Source organism: Rana temporaria, chromosome 12, assembly GCF_905171775.1.
Source record: "Rana temporaria chromosome 12, aRanTem1.1, whole genome shotgun sequence".
Classification (NCBI taxonomy): Eukaryota; Metazoa; Chordata; class Amphibia; order Anura; family Ranidae; genus Rana; species Rana temporaria.
Window position 1 is genome coordinate 60,208,556 of NC_053500.1, and position 25,907 is coordinate 60,234,462.

The 25,907-nt window shown below is 44.7% G+C and overlaps 1 protein-coding gene across 4 annotated transcripts in view; it reads right to left on the reverse strand.

The window, feature by feature from the left end:
* CARD14 (caspase recruitment domain family member 14) overlaps window positions 1-25,907 on the reverse strand; it is a 164,867-nt gene that overhangs the window by 104,107 nt on the left and 34,853 nt on the right. For all 4 annotated transcript variants that reach the window (XM_040331230.1, XM_040331228.1, XM_040331229.1 and 1 more), the window contains exons 4-5: window positions 7,537-7,674; window positions 5,467-5,792 (exon numbers count right to left, since the gene is read on the reverse strand). In XM_040331230.1, coding sequence (XP_040187164.1) covers window positions 5,467-5,792; window positions 7,537-7,674 — 464 coding nt within the window. The remainder of the gene's footprint in view (window positions 1-5,466; window positions 5,793-7,536; window positions 7,675-25,907) is intronic.

A 25,907-nucleotide genomic window follows, 5' to 3' on the forward strand; every position in this document is an offset into this window, starting at 1 on the left:
GGGCAGTTAAGTGTCCTAATATTAAAAGTCAGCAGCTGCAGTATTTGTAGCTTCTGACTTTTAATTGTGTTTTGTATTTGGCGGAACGCTATAATTCCTTAAATAAAATATAGAGACATTTCATGCAGCTTGCACGAATGCTTCTGTATGTGCACCCATTGTTTTTCTTTTAATTTTGGATAGAATGAAGAAGAATTTGATCTTCTGTCTGGTTTTTACTGCTATTTAGGAGATTTCCCCTGATTAACAATTGTTTTATTAAACAGGAAGTGGAGAAAAATCTGCTACAAGGACATAAACAAAAATAAAAATCTCACAGATTCCTTTACAAAACATTTTCTGTCTCTTTAGCTGTTGGAGACAGTTCCTGGCAGTGAAATAGGAGCTCTTAGTCCCGGTTCACACTGGTGCGATGTGAGAAACCCTGCGATTCAGGACCGGTTCCTGCATCACACCTGAATCGCACACTGGTTCACAGTAGGGTAACCACATTTCCGAACTGCCATTCAGGGACAGCCCCCGGACACACCATTCTTTGCCAATTTTTGTAAAAACATAAGAAAACCGTGGTAACCAGTTTAGACAGGTGATATAATTTTTTTTACATACATATTTTTTATTGCCCCCACTTGTCAGCCTCATTTTATTGCCCCCCACTTTTCAGCTTAATTTTTGATTGCCCCCCAGGGCAGTGCCCCACTTTGTCATCCTCATTTATTACTGTACTGTCCCCAGCCCCAGTGGCCCGACTTGTCACCTGACCTGTTCAAATCAGGTTCCATTTGCTCACCTTCTAATCTGGACTGGTCTGGTGTGGTGGGCGGTTGAGCGACAGTCTTTCTTTACTGGTCCAAGCTGGGGGGCCCCCATCAGGCAGTCGGACGGCTCAGGCCGGGGGCAGGAGGTGTAGAAGTTGGGCAATGCGCTGTGGGAGTCGGAATGGGCAGCCGAGCCGTGGATCTAAGCCAACCAGCACTGCAGAATGCTGCCGCCCGCCCGGAGGTCACTGAAGCCTGGAGGAGTCAGGAGGTGCTGCTGCCGCGGTCGGAGAAGGAGAGGAGGTGGGTGGACTAGGAGCACAGGACAGCACTGGGTAGAGGCCTTGCTCCTCTCGTCCTCGCTCTGAGACACTCCGAATGTGATGTCACTGGTTGCTAGGTGCCAGGCGGGGTGGCCATAGCAACCAGTTTGGCAATTGTATATTAGGGTGGCTGTGTGTCCTCATTTCATTCTGGGACACTGTATTGTCCCGGAATGAAGGTGCCCGGGACACAAATGCGAATTGCGGGACAATCCCGGGCAATCCGCGACACCCTATCACAATGACATCTGTGAACCGATGCGGGTGTTAATGTAAAGTTAATGACACCCCACAGATCAGTTTGCAGATCTCAGTGCGAACAGTCAAATGATGCAGGAATCGGATCGCATAGGTGTGAACACCCATGTGATCCGATTCCAGTGCGGACAAAAGAGGGTCCTGCACCATTTTGGTGCGAATGCGATGCAATTTCAGCCAACAGTTTGTCTGGCTGACTTCACATGGCACAGACATCGCAGGTGATCTGCACAGCAATACGATGCAAATTACATGTGATGTCTGTGAGCGCACAAGTGTGAACTCAGGCAGTGCACCAGGTAGCCGTTAAAATCCATCAGGGATTCTAATTCTTCTCCACTCTATCCAAAAAATGAAAACATGTTTTGGCTAAACATACAAATAAAGTCTGAATGAGCATCTGTAGAATGTATAGGCATATATAAGTGTGATGCATACATCTGAATAAATAAACATTCTATTAACATACAATAAGGCACTTCTTACTCATCATCCTTTCTCAGACTCAGCCCAGTAAATGATTGTTGTATCATGAGATAAACATGAAGGCCCGGATTCAGATAGGAGTTACGACAGCGTATCTCCGGATACGCCGTCGTAACTCTGAGTGTGCGGGGTCGTATCTATGCGCCTGATTCGTTGAATCAGTTACGCACAGATTTCCCTAAGTTCCGACCGGCGTAAGTCTCTTACACCATCGTATCTTAGGCTGCATATTTACGCTGGCCGCTAGATGGCGCTTCCGTAGATTTACGTGAGGAATATGCAAATTAGGTAGATACGCCGATTCAGAAACGTACGTCTGCCCGGCGCATTTTTTTACGTCGTTTACGTTAGGCTTTTTCCAGGGTAAAGTTACCCCTGCTATATGAGGCGTATCCTATGTTAAGTATGGACGTCGGGCCAGCGTCAAATTTTCCGTCGATTAGGTCGTGTGCGTAAGTCGTCCACGAATAGGGCTGGGCGTAATTTACGTTCACGTAGAATGCATTGGCTTTTTGCGGGTTCATTTGGAGCATGCGCACTGGGATATGTTCACGGACGGCGCATGCGCCGTTATCCAAAAACGTCATTTACGGACCACATACGCTATGCCGCCTTAACTTAGGGCGCAAGTTCTTTCTGAATACGGAACTTGCGCCGTAAGTTACGGCGGCGTAACGTATCTGAGATACGTTACGCCCCCGGAGAATACGCAATTGTATCTGAATCCGGGCCGAAGGCTGCAAAGATTGACCTATAATTTTAAAAACGCTAGTTGCTGCAAAGCTTATCCTTCTTGCTCCAACCCTTTGAGTCTCTGACCCTGAACTAGTATGCAGATAATAACTTCTGACATTTGTCAGACTTTCCTTCATTAATGGCAACCCCGAAATTTCGCAGACTTTAACCCAATCATGAGCAGAGGTCACTGAAGCCTAGCCTAGATTCCCAGACAAAATCTTGACAGAAGAAAAACTCTTATGAGTCTTTTTACAATAAATGTGCTGTGCCAATGTCTCAAACATTGGCACCAATACATACATTGGCCACACTACCATCTACCGCAGTGGCGGGATGGTAAACCTCCGATGCTGGGGAGAAAAAGGGTCCCTCTTTCTCCCCAGCTCAGAGGTTTACCATCCCGCCACTGCGGTAGATGGTAGTGTGGCTAACACAGGTACGTCCACTCAACATCTCCAGGACCAGCGGAACACTGGCACCCCAGATGTCCCAACGGATGACACAACGTACAGATAAGCACATGTTTTATATTACTTTGTGAGTGACACCTTTATAAGAATTGTCTGTTTTTACCCATTAAAAACGAGATTACTATGCTTAGAGGGCGCTGCTTTTTGTCCTTTTTGTGCAACATCTTCCAGTTTGTTTTCTTTAGAAAGTATCTTTAGCCTAACTAGAAAAGCCTGTCACATGCCAGCATGCTCTGGGGAAGGACTCAGCTCTAGGTTAAGGTGACTATATTTTTAAGATGAAATCCAGGGACATATTTTTTTTTCTAGTAATGGTGGCAATCGGCGACGCTCTGCCGTCGCCCACCTCACAGCCTGTCAAGTCTCACTCTCCGGGCCCACGGCTACTACTGGGAGTAGAGGAAGGTCACTCCACCAGGGAAGGCAAGGAGATAAACAGGCAGGCGGCTGGCCGGGACTTGAGCCAAGGCAGAACAACATGTGAGTGTAGCTGGATGGGCATGCACCTGAAACTGAAGAAATAGTCTCTCCACTTCGACCAGCACATGATCATCACAAAGGGGCACAGATAATGGAAAAAAATAGACCTCCCTGAGCTAGTAGGAGAGGGGGGGGGGGGGTTGTAATTTTTTTTTATTAATTCTGCACTCACTGTCCTTAGGGTTGCCACCTCATCCCTTTAAACCAGAACACATATTAATTACACAGGTTCTGTGGCTGATTAAGGTGGTAATTAAACTCACCTGGTGCCATATCTGCATTACATTAGCCACAGAACATGTGTAATCCATATGTGTTCGGGATTAAAGGGATGAGGTGGCAACCCTAACTGTCCTTGAAATTGCCCCAGCCCCTGCTCAAATCCAATCCGGGGAAAAACTGGGGACAGACTTGGTCCGGGGACAGTCTCCTCAATCTGGGGACTGTCCCTGGAAACCGGGGATGTCTGGTCACCCTACTCTAGGGGGAGAAGCAGTGAACCATTTGCAATGGTCTGACATACCCCTACTGGGTCAAAGCCAAAGGCAGAAGGGAGGGACAGACTTAAGCTCCTCCTTAATTACTAAGCTAACTGAAGATCCGCATGGCAAAGTGAAAATGGTCTCATTTAACCACTTGACCACCGCCCCATGTCAAAAAGACGTCCTCTTTTTAAAGTTGAATATCTCGATAACGGCAGCAGCTGCTGCCACAACCGAGATATTCATCTTTTCAGGGGGCGGTGGTGTACACGATAACGGCGGTCTCCGCGGCGGACTCGCCGCGAGATCGCCGTTATCGGTGGCGGGAGAGGGCCCCCCCCCTTCCCGCCGCTCTCCCGCGCCCTCTGCCGCTTACCGGAGCCGTCGGTAGCGGCGGAGGGGATCGGATGTGTCCGGCAGCTGAGCGGGGACGGGACTGAAGGAGAAATCTCCTTCACCCGTCCTCATAGCTCTGCTGGGCGGAAGTGACGTCAAAACGTCAGTCCCGCCCAGCCTCTTAAAGAAACATTTTTTTTTTTGTCATTTGAAAAAATGACATTTTTTTTTTTTTTTTTTGCATTTAAGTCTAAATATGAGATCTGAGGTCTTTTTGACCCCAGATCTCATATTTAAGAGGACCTGTCATGCTTTTTTCTATTACAAGGGATGTTTACATTCCTTGTAATAGGAATAAAAGTGATAATTTTTTTTTTTTTTTATTTCAGTGTAAAAAATTATAAAACTAAATAAAAATAAATAAGAAAACCAAAAAAAAATTTTTTAAAGCGCCCCATCCCGACGAGCTCGCGCGCAGAAGCAAACGCATACGCGAGTAGCGCCCGCATATGAAAACGGTGTTCAAACCACACAAGTGAGGTATCGCCGCGATCGTTAGAGTGAGAGCAATAATTCTAGCCCTAGACCTACTCTGCAACTCAAAAAATGCAACCTGTAGAATTTTTTAAACGTCGCCTATCGAGATTTTTAGGGGTAAAAGTTTGACGCCATGCCACGAGCGGGCGCAATTTTTAAGCGTGACATGTTGGGTATCATTTTACTCGGCGTAACATTATCTTTCACAATATATAAAACAATTGGGCAAAATGTATTGTTGTCTTATTTTTTAATTAAAAAAAGTGATTTTTATCCAAAAAAAGTGCGCTTGTAAGACCGCTGCGCAAATACGGTGTGACAAAAAGTATTGCAATGACTGCCATTTTATTCCCTAGGATGTCTGCTAAAAAAAAAATATATAATGTTTGGGGGTTCTGATTAATTTTCTAGCAAAAAAATTGTGATTTTCACATGAAGGAGAGAAGTGCCAGAATAGGCCTGGTGGTCAAGTGGTTAATAAATCAATCCTGATATTTTTTGCCTATTTTATCTGTAGCATATAGGGATCCACAGAATACAACAATAAACCATCAAATACATAAATGTAAGAATATATTATTATTAATTTGGTTCTAACCTGTTCTTGCAGGTCACTGTTCCTACTTTGTACTGTGTCCTTTTCCTGCAGGGCATGAGAATATCTCATAGAGAGTTCATACTGTTCATCTTTAAGTTTGCTCAGCATCTGACTCTGGGCATCCAACTCTCTGTGAATTCTTTGGTTTTCATACTCCATGATGCGAACGCACTCGCCTTCCTCTTCAAGCTGCTGCTGCTTTTCACGCATTTTGTGCAAGTGGTGCCCCAATGATTTTTTCACCTGTTTCTCCTGCATCAGCTCTTCCTGCACTTTGCTCAATGAGTTCATCAGAAATATGCTCAGTGAACGACTGTCTATAAGTTCTGCATAAAGAAAGTGGGTTATGAAGAAATTAGATTTTTATCTTTATTTTTTAATTGGTTATGTTTTATAGCAGAAAGTAAAAAAAAATATTTTTTTTTTTGCTTATATTTCAAAAAATAAAAAACTCAGCGGTGATCAAATACTACTAAAATAAAGCTCTGATTGTGTGAAAAAAATGATATAACTTATGTTTAGGTATAGCGTTTCATGACCGCACAATTACCAGTTTAATTAGTGCAGTGCCGAATAGCAAATGGCCTGGTCATGAAGGTGGGGTAAAATCTTCCAGAGCTCAAGTGGTTAATATGGGTTGGGGATCCATCTAGATGTGTTTTCAAATCGGCCCCTGTAGGACTAATTAATGATGTACACCATGTGTGCCTTCTGTGCCCCAGGGCAACAAAGCTAACGCAATGTGAGGGAGTATATCTCTATATGTCTATAAATACATATTTACATGTGTGTGTAAAATGCTTTTTTAAAAATACAATATTTTTAAGGGGGAATGGTACAAAAAAATTTTTTTTAGAAAATGGAGAATATTTAGAGCCATTTTTTTTTTTTTTTTTTGCTGTCTTTGTACCCATTGATGACATTTCCAATCATCTCTTGTTCAAGTGACTAGCTGTCATCAGAAATAAAAAAAGAGCAAATCTCCCCAGCAGGGACACAGCAATAAATGACAGCGTTTCTGACCCTTTGGCTTTCTATTCAGAAATATAAAATAAACTTAAAGAAACATCTATCTACCGTGTTATTTTAATTGATTGGGGGTTATGGAATTGTATTATATTTATTTGCAAATGAATTAATGTTCCTTGTAGCACTGGTGTTTGGAGATTACTACCCAGCAGGGTTATCTTATAAAACTTTTTTTGGTGGAATTAATTATTGGTGGAATATCCATTTCTTACTAAATATTAGTTTAGCGTTTTTATATTCGATTTTCTATTTTATATTAGAGTTTTTTTATAGTTTCACAAGCAAGCGCCACATTATAGTTATAAATTATCTATCGTGTTATGTTCACTCTTAAGCTGGCCATACCCTAGTAGAATTATTGATAAAAAAAAAATTCTTATGAACATTCATACAAAAATTCTCATCAGTACATTTGATGATTTGACAAAAAATGTTCGAAAGTACTTTAAAAAACATTTGTTTTTAACATTCAATTTGGAGCGAATGGACTTTCCCAAACAAAAATCACATTCCCAGTTAGAAATGTGTTAATTTGATAAAAAGTTTCCATCCAGCTCCTTTGAACTTTATCACTGCAGTCATAAACAAACATTGATTTGACCACACAACAAAAAAACGAAAGAACGTTCTTGCAAACTTTTCTAAAAAATTCTACTAGTATTTGGCCAGCTTTACAATAGGTTAACTTTAATGACTGTACAATGTGGTTAAATAATCAAAAATATATTACAAATCTGTTCAATCATAAAGAAAAAAACCGCATGTTTTTCTATTTTGTTGAGGTTACATATTGATGAGATTAGTCTACAGTTCGTATAGATGGGTAGACAATATAGGTAGATGTATAGATAGATAGATACTGTTTTTGTAGATCTTTTATATCATAAACAAAAAACTTTACACTGCCTGTTTAGCCCTTGAAGGACATGTAAAAGGAAGTAGCAGTTCTAACTGGACTTCCTTACTACATCAGCTAAGAATAGTTGCACCCAAACACCCATTAAGTGACACCCATGGATAGAGAGATGCATTTTTTCTTACTGCTGAAGCTATTTGGATCCATAGATGGCTCCTTTCCTGTGATAAGGGTATACATTCCTGGATTTGCCAATATCAAGCTATCCAAGAAAGCAATGGCTCCATTCTTTCCTCTTGTTCGAAGTATGTCCAAAAGGTGCCCTTAAATGCAAAGTGAGAAGTTAATGACAAAGTACAATTGTGTAAAGAGTAAAAAAAAAAATTAAGCTACCCCCCTCTGGTCATTAGTCATTAGAGTCCTATAGCATGTGCTGTTGGGTATTTCTGGTGTGGGAACAACTATTCTACAGGGTGAGCCATTTATATGGATACACCTTAATAAAATGGGAATGGTTGGTTATATTAACTTCCTGTTTGTGGCACATTAGTATATGTGAGGGGGGAAACTTTTCAAGATGGGTGGTGACCATTGCGGCCATTTTGAAGTCGGCCATTTTAAATCCAACTTTTGTTTTTTCAATAGGAAGAGGGTCATGTGACACATCAAACTTATTGGGAATTTCACAAGAAAAACAATGGTGTGCTTGGTTTAACGTAACTTTATTCTTTCATGAGTTATTTACAAGTTATTTACAAGTTTCTGACCACTTATAAAATTTGTTCAATGTGCTCTCCAGTGACATGCAGCGAGTGCTACGCTGTGGGCTCTTGCTAAATGAAGCTTGGACAGCCACTGATGTTTCTTCATTAGACTCCTTTCACAGCGTTAAAATCGCGGTAAAATAGCGGTGTTTTACCGCGATTTTAACTCTCCGCTATAGACGTATCCAGTTTGAAAGGGGTCTAATGAAGAAACATCAGTGGCTGTCCTAGCTTCATTCAGCAAGAGCCCACAGCGTAGCACTCGCCGCATGTCACTGCAGAGCACATTGAACACATTTTATAAGTGGTCAGAAACTTGTAAATAACTTGTAAATAACTCATGAAAGAATAAAGTTACGTTAAACCAAAGCACACCATTGTTTTTCTTGTGAAATTCCCAATAAGTTTGATGTGTCATATGACCCTCTTCCTATTGAAAAAACAAAAGTTGGATTCAAAATGGCCAACTTCAAAATGGCCGCCATGGTCACCACCCATCTTGAAAAGTTTCCCCCCTCACATATACTAATGTGCCACAAACAGGAAGTTAATATCACCAACCATTCCCATTTTATTAAGGTTTATCCATATAAATGGCCCACCCTGTACATTTTGGGTTTAAACGTATCCAGTTGCATAGTATAGCCCTAAATTGAATTTTTCTAAATTAAATTTGATTACATTTAATTAAATTTAAATGAGCTTTTCCCATGTTGGCGAAAATAACAGATGCACTTTAATACTGGCAGTGGACCATTAACCCATTGGAAGCAAGGATAAGGAGCCCTGTGTAAGCTCCAAGTCTTGGCACCATGCTTACACCCAGCTGAAAACTCTCTGCCTGTTCCATGTGACAGCACTGGGCGACTGAGTGGCCAATCACTAAGCAAACCGTTAGAAACATTTTATTCTAAGGCACCTGGAATACAATTAGCTGATTGAAATTGTTGAAACCGTTAGGAATTGAGGCTGGCTTCACACTGTTGTGAATTGGATGCGGGTTTCCGCCGCCATTGTATGTCAGTATTTTAACGCTAAATACCATTGGTTTGGCAGCAGATAGCTGATAGCAAATAGCTGCCATAACCCTGGTATTTTCAACAACGGCGAGCCGCTGGCTTTCAGATCAAAGTGGTTTTGGTGACGGATTTTTCGCGAGATCACTTTTATCGGGGGTGGGAGATGGCCCACCTGCCACGTTCCTGCCTTCTCCGTCTTTTACCAAAGCAGTCGGTAGCGGCGGAAACAATCATGTCCTTTCTCCGCTGAGACATGGAGCCAAGTGCAAGAAAGATGGCCCCTGCTCAGCTCCATAACCAGGGCCGGATTTGCTCTCCCTGACACCCAAGGCCAGGTTCCGCAATGTAACCCCCCCCCCCCCTCAAATCAACGGAGAATGGTAACCGGATGGCAGGGGCGGCACAGTTAGTTAAAATATTTTTTGCTTCTTTTTTTTTTACTTTTTTTTTTATTATTTATTTGTAGCTTGTCGTTTACTTTTTTTTTTTATACTTTTCTTTTTTTTTGTTTATATATATATAACAGTGACAGTGGTGTGAATTGATGGCACAATGGCTGCGTTTGATGGCATAGCATAGTGACTGCATTTGATGGCATGGCACAGTGGTGACAATTGATGGCACAGTGGCTGCGTTTGATGGAATGGCACAGTGGCTGCGTTTGATGGCATGGCACAGTGGTGCGAATTGATGGCACAGTGGCTGCGTTTGATGGCATGGCACAGTGACTGCATTTAATGGCATGGCACAGTGGTGACAGTTGATGGCACAGTGGCTGCATTTTATGGCATGGCACAGTGGTGACAATTGATGGCACAGTGGCTGCATTTGATGGGCACATTGAGGATGCAATTGTTTAGTTTTTTTCGTTTGCACCCCCCCAAAAAAAATTGAGCACCAGCCGCCACTGGCCACCACACAGGAAGTTGTTTGGCTACACACTAAGGTTAGTAGACAACTGTAGGGGCCTTCTTCCAAGGAACTATATTCTATAATAATGTATGGGACCAGCATTGTCTGCATCATCCGTGGTACTTTGCAGAATATTTTCCTTGCTTTGATTAAGAATGAATCATGGTCTGGATACAGACTATAACCTGATGAACAGAGGGGATGCTCTATAGAAAATATATAAAATCTGCTAATGAAAGTATGACCCACAGAGAACTATCTCATATGTGAATATATGGTGACACCTTTATATGTGGTCACCCATTTCTTTGAAATATATAAAATGTCTGGGTCCCCAGATACATAGGTGAAAAAATATAGCCTATGACTCTCCTTGCTCATAACTAAGGGCCTTGACAATACCTATGCTTATGCTTTTTTTATAGCAATGATTCCCTAGTTACCTGTCTGGCATACAACTGGCATCTTCGCCTGACCTACCCCGTGGGGCCCATCTGAGGAAGAATAAGTCCTTGATGTCATCATACCATAAATTCCCATGGGGGACGGTATTATAAATGGCGTAATCTGTTGCTGATGTTTTTTATTTCCAATCCTCACATCTGAGAAATAAGTAGATAGCTGTGCTAGATTGGTATGTGTCCCAAGTCCACTTCCTACGATGCTAACATTATGTTCTCTGTAACGTGATTCTTAATGTTTGCTATGTTCTATTCTAGAATGTTGTCTAAATTAACTCCTTATAAAAAAGACCCTGAGGAAAGGACTCTTCACAGGCCCTGAAACGCGTCAGTCAATATCAGGAGACAACCATTTACAACCAGCTTGTGCTATTATTTTAATCTATCGTATGGTTATGGATGCACCAACTTTTTAATGTCAATAAATACATTTGTAATTAATATATGTATTGGTTGCCGTTAAAGTCCCCACACGTACATTGGGGAGTACCGCCACTTTTGGTATCTATATTTGTGATGCTGGCAACAACCTGGGTTTGCTTGGATGGGATCTTTAATTTCTAGAAAGCATTCCAATGACCGCCATTTTATTGTCTAGGGCACAGGCGTCAAACACAAGCACCGTGGCCGAATCCGGCCCTCCGGGCCATTTCATGTGGCCCTCACACCTCTCCTGCAGCTGCAGGAGAGCTCCAGCCCTACTCTGGTCCTCCTCCAGACCCTTACTTTCTGCTTTCAAACAATGCATCTGCTTCTTCCCAGCAGCAGCATAAGGTATGGGGCATGCACTGTGATGTAAGGGAGGGTGGGGGACTCAACTTCTGATGGTGGGGTGGCTCTTGACATCTAATGTAAGGGGAGGGGAATGCGCTGGACATCTAATCTTACAGATACAACCAGCCCTTTTGAGAACAATCATAATGCTGATGCGGCCATGATGAAATTGAGTTTGACACCCCTGCTCTAGGGTGTCTGAAAAAAATATATAATGTTTGGGGGTTCTAAGTAATTTTCTAGCAAAAAAAAAGATTCTTAACTTGTAAACAAGTGTAAAAAAGAGGCTTGGTCCTTAAGTGGTTAAAAATTAAAATCAAAGCATTAAGTGTGAATTAATAAATGTCCAAATCATCAGCTTTCTCATCCCATGTGAAATGAAGCGTGCAGTGAAAATGAAGATCCAAAGTTCATGAAGTGCAACACAGTGAATATCAGACAGCAAAACCTCTTGTTAGCAGGGCCGATCTGCCCTATACTCACACTGCGCAAGCTGCGTAGGGCCCCCGCATAGTACTCGAGGCCCCGCTGGGAAGCATGGAGTGTCTGTTGGTATTCTAACCGAAACAATGGCCGGCGCCGCGGCTGTCCGAGTTTCCGCCCGTGGCGCTGAATCATGACTCACTAGTATTGTCAGACATCAGTGAGTCAGGTAACGTTGCGTGAGACGGCCGCCGCTATTGCTTATGGGAGTTGTAGTCCACGGCGGCAGCTACGTGCTGAAGCTCCCTGCTCCTGGGGGGTGGAGTCAGTTACAGCCACTCTGAGGAGAGCAGTGCAGCCAGCCTACCGCGTGTGCTACAACTCCCATCGCCGCTGTCAGATCATATTTTGCCCGCCAGTGGCTCTGGAAACAGTAGGTAAATGTTATGTGGGTAAATAAGAAAAAATAAAAAACCCTGATACGTAACTGGACATTTCTCCAATAATGGGGATTGGGATGGAGAAGCAGGCTGCTGTGACCAGGTCAGGAAGTTGTTTGCAAACTATGCACAATATATGAGCCTGCGTCTTTCAGTCAATTGTCATCCCAGTTTTCAGTATCAGTGCTAAGCCTGTGCTTAAAGGGGTTTTCCACCTTTTTTTTAAGTTTATTAAAAGTCAGCAGCTACAAAAAGTGTAGCTGCTGGCTTTTAATAAACAGACACTTACCTGCTCCACGGCTCCAGCTCCTCGCCGGCCGGGGCTCCGCTCCTCGCGCCCCCTCATTCTTCATTCAGTCTTCATTCTTAGTGTGGGCACCCGGCAGTGACAACTTTCGGCTTCACGGCCGGGCACCCACTGCGCATGCGCGAGCGGCGCGCCGTCCGATTGGACAGGCGCTCGCCTACAGGGAGGGGCTGTGAAAAGGCGATTAAGCTAATCACCTTTCCAGCCCCTCGGCGGAAGGAGGAAGTGGGACAGGAAGTCCCCTTCTCTTGAAAAAAAATTACATGCCAAATGTGGCATGTAAGGGGGCGAGGAGTGGGTTAAGCGGAAGTTCCATTTTTAGGTGTACCAGGGGGCCACAAATGACATAAATGTGCCAAATATGCAGCAGATGAAGACAGTGCCTGGCTCAGCTGAGATTAATAAATAACCAAAAGCAAGGGTCAACAGTCATGTTTGGTAATGAACACAGGAATCTAGTGAAATAAAATGCTTACACAATGAACAGACTGCAATAAACAATGCAGCAAGAAAGCATCTGAGAGGCACAGCAGCTGCCACTTCTCTATGGGGTTCACTCAGACATGTCCATCCGCATAATGACATCATTGGGGTTCCGTCCTTTATGTATATCGTCCAATTGTAACTTCTTCAGAAGCTACCCCGATAGGAGCCGCTGGTTAAAAACTGGTTCTTTGTAAAAGTACAGTGGCTGCCCACCACGCAAGCACCAGTCCATTCACACTAGCTCCAGTAATACAGTCTAGGGAATGTCTTTTTTAGTATTTGTTGTTTGAAGAAACTTTACCAGGAGAGGGATTTAGAGTCACAGGAAACTCCAAACCACCAATATCAATGGGAGGACAGACTTCTTAATCTTCTCTAAGCAGACTTTCCTTGAGGTAACAGGGGATGGCCTGTATATCTAGGACTCCATCAGAGCAGCCCCAGTCCATGTAGCAATGTCTGGCACTTGGTTCCCTTCTAGCACAAGCACACCCAAAGTTCAAAGCAAGGTCTTTACTCACAATGTCTCAGGAGCTGTCTGCCAACCAACCTCCATGGGTACAGCAGAACTGATCCCAAGCACAGGCACAGTTTAAATAGGCCATTTGGCTTCAAACATTAGTCACGAGTGCACGTGAGCATGCCGATGCGCACAGGTACACGCACCATTGTGAGTTCACATATGCGCATGAGCATGTTCTCAATTCCTGTGTGCACGAGAAGGAACTTGTAGTTTCCTGTGAAGGGGCACAGAACACTGTCCAGAGGAGAAATTTAATTTACTGGCATGCCCTTCCTGATAGTCAGTGGGGACCAAGTAGGTTAATAGTCATGGCAGAACAGAAGACTCACCATACCAAGCAGCTCCTGAAGGGGTAGCGTTACACAGTATTCCCAGGCCCTCAGCCCAGCTCCTGTTGAGACTCAGACTGTAATCTCCTGTTTCAGAATCTACTCCTAGGGGCAGTAGCCAGCAGATTGGTCAGTTTTTCCAATTGTTCTGTGGTAGCCTTTGTGTAGTTGTGTGATCTGAAGCTTGCATTGTTCAATAATGTTCTGGGCTTATTGCCAAATCTGTAGAACGCTTGTCTACTTCTGGACAGTTGGGCCTTGATTGTGTCCAGTAATAGTGTATTGAGTTCTGTTCTGATTTTGGTCAATTCTGCTAAGGTGTTAAAATCTATGTGAGTCCTAAAGGGACATTTCTGATCTAATCATATTGTCAAAAAAATCTGAGCTATTTTGGGCAGGTTGCTAGTATATGTATGTTGTGTGGTACGAAGGCGGAAAGGTTTGCACGGTAAATCAACATTCCTAGGTGCCAACAATTTGTCTTGTTTATTTAAATTATGATAGAAAGTGTGTTTTGTTCATCCAATAGCTTTTTCAGCTTGATCTACATGAAATAACTTCAGGTTACGCTTTGCATTCAGATCTTCTAAGATAAACTTTCAGTTTGTTTAGTTCTGGATTTTTTTTGCATCTCGGCTCAAACTTGATTAGAAATTATTTGATGTAGATCTGGTGGGGCTCCCACAGAGCGAGCAGGTTTTGGCTTATCCTGTCATTGGTAAGGAGAAAACATTGAATTTCCTGATTAAAGTGGTTGTAAAGTCATTACTGAGAAATCCGGTAATCTCTCTCTCTTACAGGGAGATATAATGTGCATTGTCTTTTTTATTTTATTTTCTTATTATTATTATTCCGCCAAATACCTTATATTATAGAGCCGCTGGGTGCACACATGACCTGCTGGCGCTCTGCTTCCCTTGTCCAAACACTACAGCGGGAGGGGCTGAGATTCCTTGCTGATGTCAGCCGGGAGGAGAGCAGCAGGGGGTCATGTGTGTGCCCAGTGGCACTGTAAAATGAGGTATTTCGCGGAATCATTTAAAAAGAAAGACACAGATACTGCAAATTATATCTTCCTGTAAGAGGGGGGATTGCAGGAATACTCAGTAGTAATTTTACAGCTATAGCAAGGGGAGGGGTAGGGAGGAGATGGATCACATACAGACTACCGAGCTGACAGGCATTGAGGGAGGGGTAGAGGAGGAGAGAGGAGAGACTCTGGGGTGACGGAGGCACGCCGTAACCTGGCCATGGTAATCATAGTTCAGCAGCTATGATTTCAGTGGTCTGCACACAGGAACAGGCAAGATCAACCAGGTTTTTCAGAACATAGAGAAAGACACATGACACAGCACAAGTACTATGTTGTGTATCCTTCTTAAAGGATTAGGATCATTTATTTTTATTTTTTAGGTTTACAGCCACTTTAAGTTCTGTCCCTAAAGATGGGTCCTGTAGTAGGGACCCTTTGAGTTTCCACTAACTGGTCTTGTGATTGTTCCGACCAAACAGAATTGATAGGTGTACAGACAGGCCCATTCAGATTCTAGGTAATCTTGGAAAATGCCACTTGTTTGCCATGTTATTGGGGATGGGTGCATAAATGTTAGCAAGAGTGAACTTTGGGTTGTATCCAAAAATTTCCAAGGGGTCTGTCATAAAAGGAGGATGCTAGAGGATGGAATGGAGTCACTCGTTATGCTGGGACAGTGATGGAATAATGGTCAGTTCGCTTGGGGATGTCAAAAGTGCATGACTTTGCCAGATCCCTTAGGAAATGAGATTGGTTGCTTTTCCTGGATATCAAGGCCCCTAAAATTGAGGGCATTAATATGTATTTTTGTATGTTTAGGTGATGGGAGAGGAGATCAGAGCTTCTGGATGTGTCTGACTAAGACCCTACTTCTATATGGTGGGGTATAAGTAGAGAGGGGAGTAAGGACAGTAAAGGGACATGGGTTAGAGGTGGAAAAGGAGTAGGGGGGTAGGTTGTAGAAGGAATAAGAAGGAATGAACGGAAGAAGGAGAGAGAGAATAAAAACTAGCTCATTGTACTACATGTAAACCCACCAGGTAAGGTGCCAGTCCCACTAGTAGGGGGACAAAAGCAGCAATGCAGAGGGCTTGAGATGTGCATGTAGACAGTTCAAACATGAGTGTGTCTAGTAGTGGAGGTTCTTTACACTGTCAAGTGGGGGAAAAGTGGGGGAGGGGTATATGCATGGAGATAAATGAAAGGGAAAAGCAGACTGTGAGAGCAAGTGCAATATCAACAACTGAAATCTTATAAAAATTTCTTAATGCATTTAATGTGCATTTGTTCTAATTAGTTTCAAACTGTTATGACAACCATGCAGATGTCTCTTAAAATTAATACATTTAAAGAGACATACAGTGCCTTGAAAAGGTATTCATACCCCTTTAATTTTTCCACATTTTGTCATGTTACAACCAAAACCTAAATGTATTGTATTGGGATTTTATGTGATAGACCACCACAAAGTGGCACATAATTGTGAAGTGGAAGGAAAATGATAAATGGTTTTATTTATTTTTTTTACAAATAAATATCTGAAAAGTGTGGCGTGCAATACTTTGTAAAACCACCTTTCTCTGCAATTACAGCTGCAAGTCTTTTTGGGGATGTCTCTACCAGCTTCTAGCTTCTGCACATCTAGAGAATTACATTTTGCCCATTCTTCTTTGCAAAATAGCTCAAGCTCTGTCAGATTGGATTTAGGTCTAGACTTTGACTGGGCCATTCCAACACATGAATATTCTTTGATCTAAACCATTCCATTGAAGCTCTGACTGTATGTTTAGTGTTGTTGTCCTGCTGGAATATAACCTCCACCCCAGTCTCAAGTCTTTTACAGACTCTAACAGGTTTTCTTCTAAGATTGATATGTATTTGGATCCATCCATCTTCCCATCAACTTTGACCAGCTTCCCTGTGCCTGCTGAAGAAAAGCATCCCCACAAGAAGATGCTGTCACCACCATGTTTCACGGTAGGGATGTTGTATTTAGGGTGATGTGCATTGTAAGTTTTCCACCACACATAGCATTTTGCTTTTAGGCCAAAAAGTTAAATTTTGGTCTCATCTGACCAGAGCATCTTCTTCCACATGTTTGCTGTGTCCCCCACATGGCTTTTCGTAAACTATGAACGGCATTCAACAATGCCTTTCTTTTTGCCACTTTTCTATAAAGGCCAGATTTGTTGAGTGCACAACTAACAGATTCTCCCACCTGTGCTGTGGATCCAGAGTTACCATGGGCCTATTGGCTGCTACTCTGATTAATGCTCTCCTTGCACAACCTGTCAGTTTAGGTGGATGGCCATGTCTTGGTAGATTTGCAGTTGTGCCTTAGGGCCCTTTTAGACGTGCGGACCGTATGTCCACATTTCCATCCATCCGTTGCGGATGAAAACAGGACATACATTGGTCCCTATGTGATTGCGGGTGTCAGCGCATGACCATCCGCTGACAACCGTAATCGTCCGCCTCCGCAAAGATCAGATTTTTCGGACGGAAGAAAATCCTATTTTTCTTCTGTCTGGCGGATCGGATCGGATGAACACGGACATACGGCCCGTGTTCATCCGATCCCCCATAGGGGAGAACGGAGGAAAGACAGGACAGTCCCTGCACAGTGTGCGGGGACCGCCCTGTCAGCCGACGGCTCAGCAGGGATTTTACGGAGGATCGCCGCTGAGCAAAGCGGACACACAGAGGCAGATCATTACTGATCCGCCCGTGTGAAAGGGCCCATACTCTTTCCCATTTTCAGGTGATGGATTGATTAGTGCTTCGTGAGATGTTCAAAGCTTGGGATATTTTTTATAACCTAACCCTGCTTTAAACTTCTAAACAACTTTATCTCTGACCTGGCCTCCATGATGCTGTTTGTTGACTACGGTTCTCTGAGGGCTTCACAGAACAGCTGTATTTATGCTGAGATTAAATTACACACAGGTTGGCTCTATTTACTAATTAGGTGACGTCTAAAGGCAATTGGTTCCACTAGATTATAGTTAGGGGTATCAGAGTAAAGGGGCTGATTACAAATTTATACCACACTTTTGCCATATTTATTTGTAAAAAAAATTTAAAACCATTTATCATTTTCCTCTCTTCACAATTTTGTTCCATTTTGTGTTGGTCTATCACATAGAATCCCAATAAAATACATTTACATTTTTGGTTGTAGCAAAATGTGGAAAGGGGTATGAATACTTTTTCAAGGCACTGTAAGTGTTGAAAATGCAAAAGATGCTGTTTGTCACATTTCCACTCTAATTTATTGAACTACCTCTAATATTAACAAAATACACAATTTATTATGCTAAAATAACATGTGTAAATGGACAAAACATTTTTATAACTATAAGGGGGTATACAGCTGCAGCCACTGGTATTTTTAAATATAGCCTTGCACTTGCTGAAATGCTCATCCCCAGCATTGTCCCCCACAGACTTACTGCTCCATGCCTGCACATCTTTCAGGTTGAAGGATGTCCAGCATCATCCAACACACTTATTGTGGGTCTAGGCAATCAGTGACACCCCTGTTATATCAGCACAAAAAAAATCTATTGTGCACCTGACAGGACATGTTGGGGGCCACACTTGAGGCTCCCTTTCTTTACTAAGTTGACCAGAACTGATCTAGACTAACCCTTTACAACAGTTGTACTCTCAAGTGTGTCCAGACAAAATAGTTTTGTTTTTTCAGTTATATTATATTGCTCCTCCTTTAACCACTTGCCGTCCACCATATAGCAGAATGATGGCGGCAAAATGGTTTAGTTATCCTGATCGGACGTCATATGACGTGATCAGTATAACAGAGATGGCGTGGGGGCGCGCAGCGCGGCAATTGGAGGTGCTGTGCATCAGTCTGACACAGCACAACTCCGATCGTGGTATAAAGCCTCTGACAGAGGCTTCATACCACGTGATCAGCTGTGACCAATCACAGCTGATCATCGTGTGAACCAGGACATGCCAGTAAACGGCTTTCCTCGGTTCATGCTAACAGGGAGAGACGATCGGAATCTCTCCCTGTCAGAGGGGAAGTCTGTGCTGATAATCAGCACAGCCCCCATTAAAAGGTGCCCATCAGCTGCCAATCAATGCCCATCACATGCCAGCCTGTGCCCCTCTATAAAGCCTGTCAGTGCCCATAAAAGTGCAGATCAGTGCCCAAAACAGTGTCCAAAAAAGTGCCAATCAGTACCCCAAAGTGCCAATCAGTGCCATTCAGTAAAGCCTGTCAGTAGCTCCTCATCAGTGCTGCCCATCCAGTGCCACCTATCAGTGCCCATGAGTGACGCCTATCAGTACCGTCAGTGCTCATTAATTTTTCTTTTTCTTTTTCTTTCAATATTGTCTCTCTTTTTTCATTTATAGCGCAATTTTTTTTACCACAGAGGTGATCAAATACCACCAAAAGAAAGCTCTATTTGTGGGAAGAAAATGATAAACATTTAGTTTTGGTACAGTGTTGGATGACTGCACAATTGTCATTCAAAGTGTGACAGCATCGAAAGATAAAAATTGTCAGGAAGGGGGAAAGTGCCTGGTATTGAAGTGGTTAAAGTCTGTGCAAAAATATGTGGGTTTCAGAGCCATTTGAGAATTGTAAAAAGCATCAACTACGAGATCTAAGGCACCCCAAAAATGTTCATCTTAACCACTTAAGGACCGCCTCTCTTGCAGATATACTTCGGCAGAATGGCACAGCTGGGCACAAGCACGTACCTGTACGTCCTCTAAGTGCCCAGCCGTGGGTCGCGGACCGAAAATCTGTGACCGTGGCCGCGGGACCTGCGGACCCGTTTGCCGCCGGAGTCCCGCGATCGGTCCCCAGAGCTGAAGAACGAGGAGAGCTGTGTGTAAACACAGCTTCCCCGTTCTTCACAGTGGCAGCTTCATTGATCGTCCAGCCCCGCCCCCCTACAGTTAGAAAAACATATGAGGTCACACATAGCCCCTACAGCGCCCCCTAGTGGTTAACTCCCAAACTGCCATTGTCATTTTCACAGTAAACAATGCATTTTTATAGAATTTTTTGCTATGAAAAGGACAATGGTCCCAAAAATGTGTCAAAATTGTCCGATGTGTCTGCCATAATGTCGCAGTCATGAAAAAAAACGCTGATCACCGCCATTAGTAGTAAAAAAAAAAAATGCAATAAAACTATCTCCTACTTTGTAAACGCTATACATTTTGCGCAAACCAATGAAATGCTTATTGCGATTTTTTTTACCAAAAATAGGTAGAAGAATACGTATCGGCCTAAACTGAGGAAAAAAACGTTTTTTATATCTTTTAGGGGGATATTTATTATAGCAAAAAGTAAAAAATATTGCATTTTTTTCAAAATTGTCGCTCTATTTTTGTTTATAGCGCAAAAAATTAAAGCTCTATTTGTGGGGAAAAAAAAGGACTACAATTTTGTTTGGGAGCCACGTCGCACGACCGCGCAATTGTCAGTTATAGCGACGCAGTGCGAATCGCAAAAACTGGCCAGGTCCTTTACCTGCATAAAGGTCTGGGTCTTAAGTGGTTAAATAATATAAATAAACCAATCAAGGTTATTGCCTAACCTTTGGAAAAGAGACCACCATTCCTTTGCCCTGACCTGTGATTGGGTGAATAGCTTAAGAGGAGGGTCAGAACAATTACGGTAAGTTATTACAATTTATTTTCATTGGAGTTCTGTCAGAGTTTTTGTTTTTACAAAGGAAAGCACTTCTGCATTAATCAATGGCTTTGGCAGACACAGTACAACACCCTATAACTGCTGTGTAGCTTGTGTGAAATATTTCCAGAAAACAAAACATCTTCTGTTTAGTGTGCTAGGTTTGTGCTCATATTCATATAGTTAATTTTACTATACTAAGTTGCCCAGTGGTTCAGATGGACCACAGCTCCCCCAATGTGTTGGCATTTGGCTAAGCCGTCAGTCTTGGTCAACTTCTGACCTCCTTGTGGGCCTTTTGACCCACTTCTCGATGCATTTAAGCTTTACTGGTTTGTTATGCTCCAATATTTCCTCTACCTTTTCATGTCCTACAATATGTTTCTTTTTCTTTCTCTTTTACTTGATCTTTTTCTTTTCTATCTCCCTTTTTCTTCTTTCGATCTTGTAAGATATCGGGTTAATTTTACTTGTGCCATGATGCTAAACTGGTTGTTCCTGAATATTCAGGGTATTAATTACCCTCAAAAAGGGTGAACATCTTTAAATACCTTAAAAAACAACAGGTGGATATAGCGTGCTTGCATGAGCCCCATTTTCATCCTCCTCCTGCCCCAACTACTTTGATGCCCAGTACCCTCAGTTTTTTTTGGGCTAATGGTCCAACCAAACAAAGAGGAGTACTCATAGCCCTTCGCAATTCAGTTCCCTTCAGTTTCAGTAAATGGATATCAGACCCCAATGATAGGTACCTCCTGCTCCAAGGCACTATTCAGAACATTGAAGTTACTATCCTGACCTACTATGCTCCAAATGTGAACCCAGGGCCTTTTTTGACCCATATCTGCTCTTTGTTGATGTCCCACCAGAGGGGTGCCCTTCTTCTGGCAGGCGACTCTAATGTAATGCTGAGCCTTGCCCTGGACAAATATCCTTCAAAACCTGTATCTCCTTCACCTGATTCTAAAAAGTTTTCACATTCCTTACACAGTTGTGATCTGCTAGACCTCTGGAAAGAGCTTCACCCCTTGGGTAAGGATTATACCCATTATTCTCTTACCCACCACTCTCCCTCCATAATCGACCATATGTTTATGGTATGGAAACATCTTTCATTGGTAGTGTCTGCCTCCTGCACTTAATTTTGAAGCAGTTAATAACCGAATGAATGATATCATGGTGAATGAAAAATTGACAGCTATCCTTTTAGACATGCACAATACATTTCTGCGGGTTTGGCAACCGTGGGTTGCCAAACCCTGCAATCCCCGGACCAATATGCTGCCTAAAGACCCAAGGGGTTTTTACAGTTCAGGACTGCGTTGCTTTAACAGACAATTGCGCGCTCGTGCGACGTGGCTCCCAAACAAAATTGGCATCCTTTTTTCCCCACAAATAGAGCTTTCTTTTGGTGGTACTTGATCACCTCTGCGGTTTTTATTTTTTGCGCTATAAACAAAAATAGAGCGACAATTTTGAAAAAAATTCAATATTTTTTACTTTTTGATATAATAAATATTCCCCAAAAACATATATAAATTTTTTTTTTTACCTCAGTTTAGGCCGATACGTATTCTTCTACCTATTTTTGGTAAAAAAAATCGCAATAATCGTTTATCGGTTGGTTTGCGCAAAATTTATAGCGTTTACAAAATAGGGGATAGTTTTATTGCATTTTTATAATTATTTTTTTTTTACTACTAATGGCGGCGATCAGCGATTTTTTTCGTGACTGCGACATTATGGCGGACACATTTTTGGGACCATTGTCATTTTCACAGCAAAAAATGCATTTAAATTGCATTCTTTATTGTGAAAATGACAGTTGCAGTTTGGGAGTTAAACACAGGGGGCGCTGTAACATTTAGGGTTCACTTTGTGTGTGTTTACAACTGTAGGGGGGTGTGGCTGTAGGACTGACATCATCGATCGAGTCTCCCGAATAAAAGGGATCTCCCTAATAAAAGGAACCACTCGATCGATGCGCCGCCATAGTGAAGCATGGGGAAGCCGTGTTTACACACGGCTCTCCCCGTTCTTCAGCTCCAGGGCGGCTATAAACGAATAGCCGCGCCGTCGTCCTGGATCACTCCCCGAGGCTTACCGACCGCCGCATGTACGGGGGGGGGGTCCCGATCGGACCCCCGACCCACGTCAAACAGAGGACGTATAGGTACGTGCATGTGCCTGTCCGTGCCATTCTGCTGACGTATATTTACATGAGGAGGTCGGCAAGTGGTTATGCTCAACCCTCTAGATTTAATAATACACTTCTCTCGATTTAATGGATTCCTGTTATGCACCCTGTTCCTTTTTCTTTTTTCCTATTTTCTTACTTTTTCTGCCCCTTTTCTTTCTCTTTTCTAATTTATTCCAGAAGGCTTGGCCTGGGATGAATGGTTACACTGCTAGCCTTCTAGCATTATTAAAAGGTAAACGCTGTTATATACAAATTTTATAATTATAGATGGGATTGTGGCAGGCTGCATTCATTTTTGGGGTGGACACTTTTGCTTTTTACCTCATGTAGCGTTTCCCAGTGTCCCCCGACAGAGTTAGTGGTTTACTGTATGTCATGTTTTGTGTATCCATGTTTGTAATTGCATCAATTGTGGTTTCATCATCAAGAAAAGCCCGTAGCTATGGAGCGAAGTGTAATGAGTGAAGGGCGGGCATGACAGGGTTAACTGTAACTGTGTTTACTTGGTTGGGATCATGCTGCATGGTACAGGCAGCAGGAGAGGAGGAATCTTTCCCGGGTCTGGCAGAGCTGTTTTGTTATTAACAGCAGGATTGGCTGAGAGAGGTGGGGGGAGATATGGGAGGTCATAAAAGGGGGGAGGAGCCCGCCCTTGTGACCACACGGAGAGGAGAAGTCCCCTAGAGAGGTACAGTGCACCACTTAGTTATGTCCAGGGTAGACACGCTGATGGCGCAGCTAAGGGAGGAAGCTGCCACTCGGGGCCCAGATTGGCTCGAACAGCAACTGGGGTCTCTGCTGCCAGCTTCAGCTGCGTCCACGAGCGGGGGGGGTAGGGAATCCGGGCGAGCTCGGCGATCTAGGCCGCCGGAGCGCTTCTCTCCGGAGCCCCCTTCTAGAGCCCAGCGTCAGACAGGGAGTCCCCACTCGCGGGCCCCTCCGGGCCCACCCGCAAAGCGCGCAGCTGTCCCAACACCGGGGGGCACCAGGAGGAATCCCCAACGCGGACGGGGCTCTGCGGGAGGCCGGTCAGTTAGCCCTGGGGTGGCCACTCGTCCCGCACAGCGTATGGAGTCGGAGCAGGCGGGCCCCGCCCCCTCGGCGGTCGCAGGGGGGTCGGTGCCTCAGCGGGGGAGAACCAGAGACGCGGTAGCCAGGCCTCAGCGTGGTACAGCCGAGGGCCTTGTCAGGCCGGAGGCTACTTCATCCGGAGGGACGAGGAGTGAGGAGACCAGCGACAGGGTCGGAGATGGTTCACCGGGGCCGGGAAAGTCGACGAGGAAATCCGCGAGCGGGTCTGGCAGGGGACGTTCGGAGGCCAGATCCTCGGCCGCCAGGGATCCTTCCCCGGGTGGGCACTCTCTGATGGAGGAGGAAAGCGTGGAGGCTCGTTCCGAGGGGGAGCTGTCGGAAGAGGAGGAGATCCCCAGGAGGAGTGGGGCGGCGGTGGAGACTGGACGGTCGGCTGGTGGGTCCTTGCCTAGGCAGCCCGGTAAGTCATTTTCCACTTTACCTTTGAATACTGATGGGGGCAGTGTGTTAGGAAATGTTGATGGTGTGACTGGTGTTGTGTCGGGTGCGCAGGCAGGGGCTGTTGAGGGGGGTTTTGCGGGTTTTTTGGCAGGTATTAAGGAGCTGGTAGGAAGGTTTGAACAGGCTGGCGGGGCTATTCCCGGCCCGGCTGCGGCCTGGGCCCCCCCTGCTGGGGGGGTTGTGGGGGGGGGATTGGCGGCAGCGGTCGCCACCCCCCCGCAATTGGTGGTGCAGCCCGTCGCGGTCCCGCCTGTGGTGGCCCAGCCGGTGGTGGCGCAACCAGAGGTGGTCCAGGTGGGTGCTCCCCTGCCGGTGGCGCCGGTTTCCGACGCCACGGCACTGGCAGTCCACGATAAGGCTACGGCAACGGGGGATGGGGCGGTGAAGCGGGATGTGGTTCGCATAGGGGATGCGGCAAAATGTGAGGTGTACATTTGCTATGAGGGGCCGTTGGGGGCTCATTTGAAGACGGAAGTCAGGGAGAAGATCGTGAAGGGTGAGTATGTGGAGATCTTTTCCCTTCTCCCCCTGCAGAAGTTCAATCTGGACAGGGTCAAACCGGACGAGTCCAAGAAGGATGAGGAGGAAAAGCGTAGGTATCGCCTTATCCCGCGTTCATTTTCCACAGGGAGGCGGCACAGGTTCTGGAGCTGGGGTTTTCGGTGGGTTTCCAGATTCCGTGTAACCTGGGGGAAGTCCCTCCAGTGTCCCGGAATTTGAGATCAGCATTGCTACACCCTGAAGTAGTTTCGGAGAAACTGCGGAAGGAGGTATCGCTGGGACGCATGGCGGGGCCATTTTCGGTGGTGCCGTGGGAAGACCTGGTAGTGTCGCCACTGGGGGTGGTCCCCAAAAAGGAGCCTAACAAATTCAGGCTCATTCACCATCTCTCCTTTCCAAAGGGGGGTTCGGTGAATGACGCCATTGATCCCGGGGCATGCTCGATCAGCTATACGTCGTTTGATGCCGCGGTGAGCTGGGTGAGACGGTATGGGCGTGGGGCCCTGATGGCCAAGTCCGACATCGAGTCGGCCTTCAGGCTGTTGCCGGTGCACCCGGATAGCTTCAGGCTGTTGGGGTGTCATTGGCAGGGCGAGTTCTACGTAGACCAGTGTCTGCCGATGGGGTGCTCCATCTCGTGCGCGCTGTTTGAGCGGTTCAGCTCGTTCTTGGAGTGGGTGGTGCGGGACGTGTCAGGGGTGAACTCGGTTATCCACTATCTGGATGACTTCCTGTGTGTGGGACCGGCTTCGTCTAGGACATGTGCGGTGCTTCTGGCTACGCTGGAACATATGGCGGACCGCTTTGGGGTTCTGTTGGCTCCGGAAAAGACAGAGGGGCCGCGCACGGTCATTACTTTCCTGGGCATCACATTGGATTCGGAGGCCATGGAATGCAGACTGCCGGAGGACAAGCTGGAGGCGTTGAAGTCGGAAATCAGGGAGGTACTGGGCCGGCGTAAGATTCAACTGCGGACCCTGCAATCTTTGCTGGGCAAGTTGAACTTTGCATGCCGCATTCTGCCGATGGGACGGGTTTTTTGTCGACGGCTGTCGGCTAGCACGGCGGGGGTGCAGTCGCCCAGGCACTTCGTCAGCCTGGGTAGGGTGCATAGGGAAGATCTGAGGGTATGGCACTCCTTCCTCGAATCGTTCAATGGGAGGGCATTGTGGAT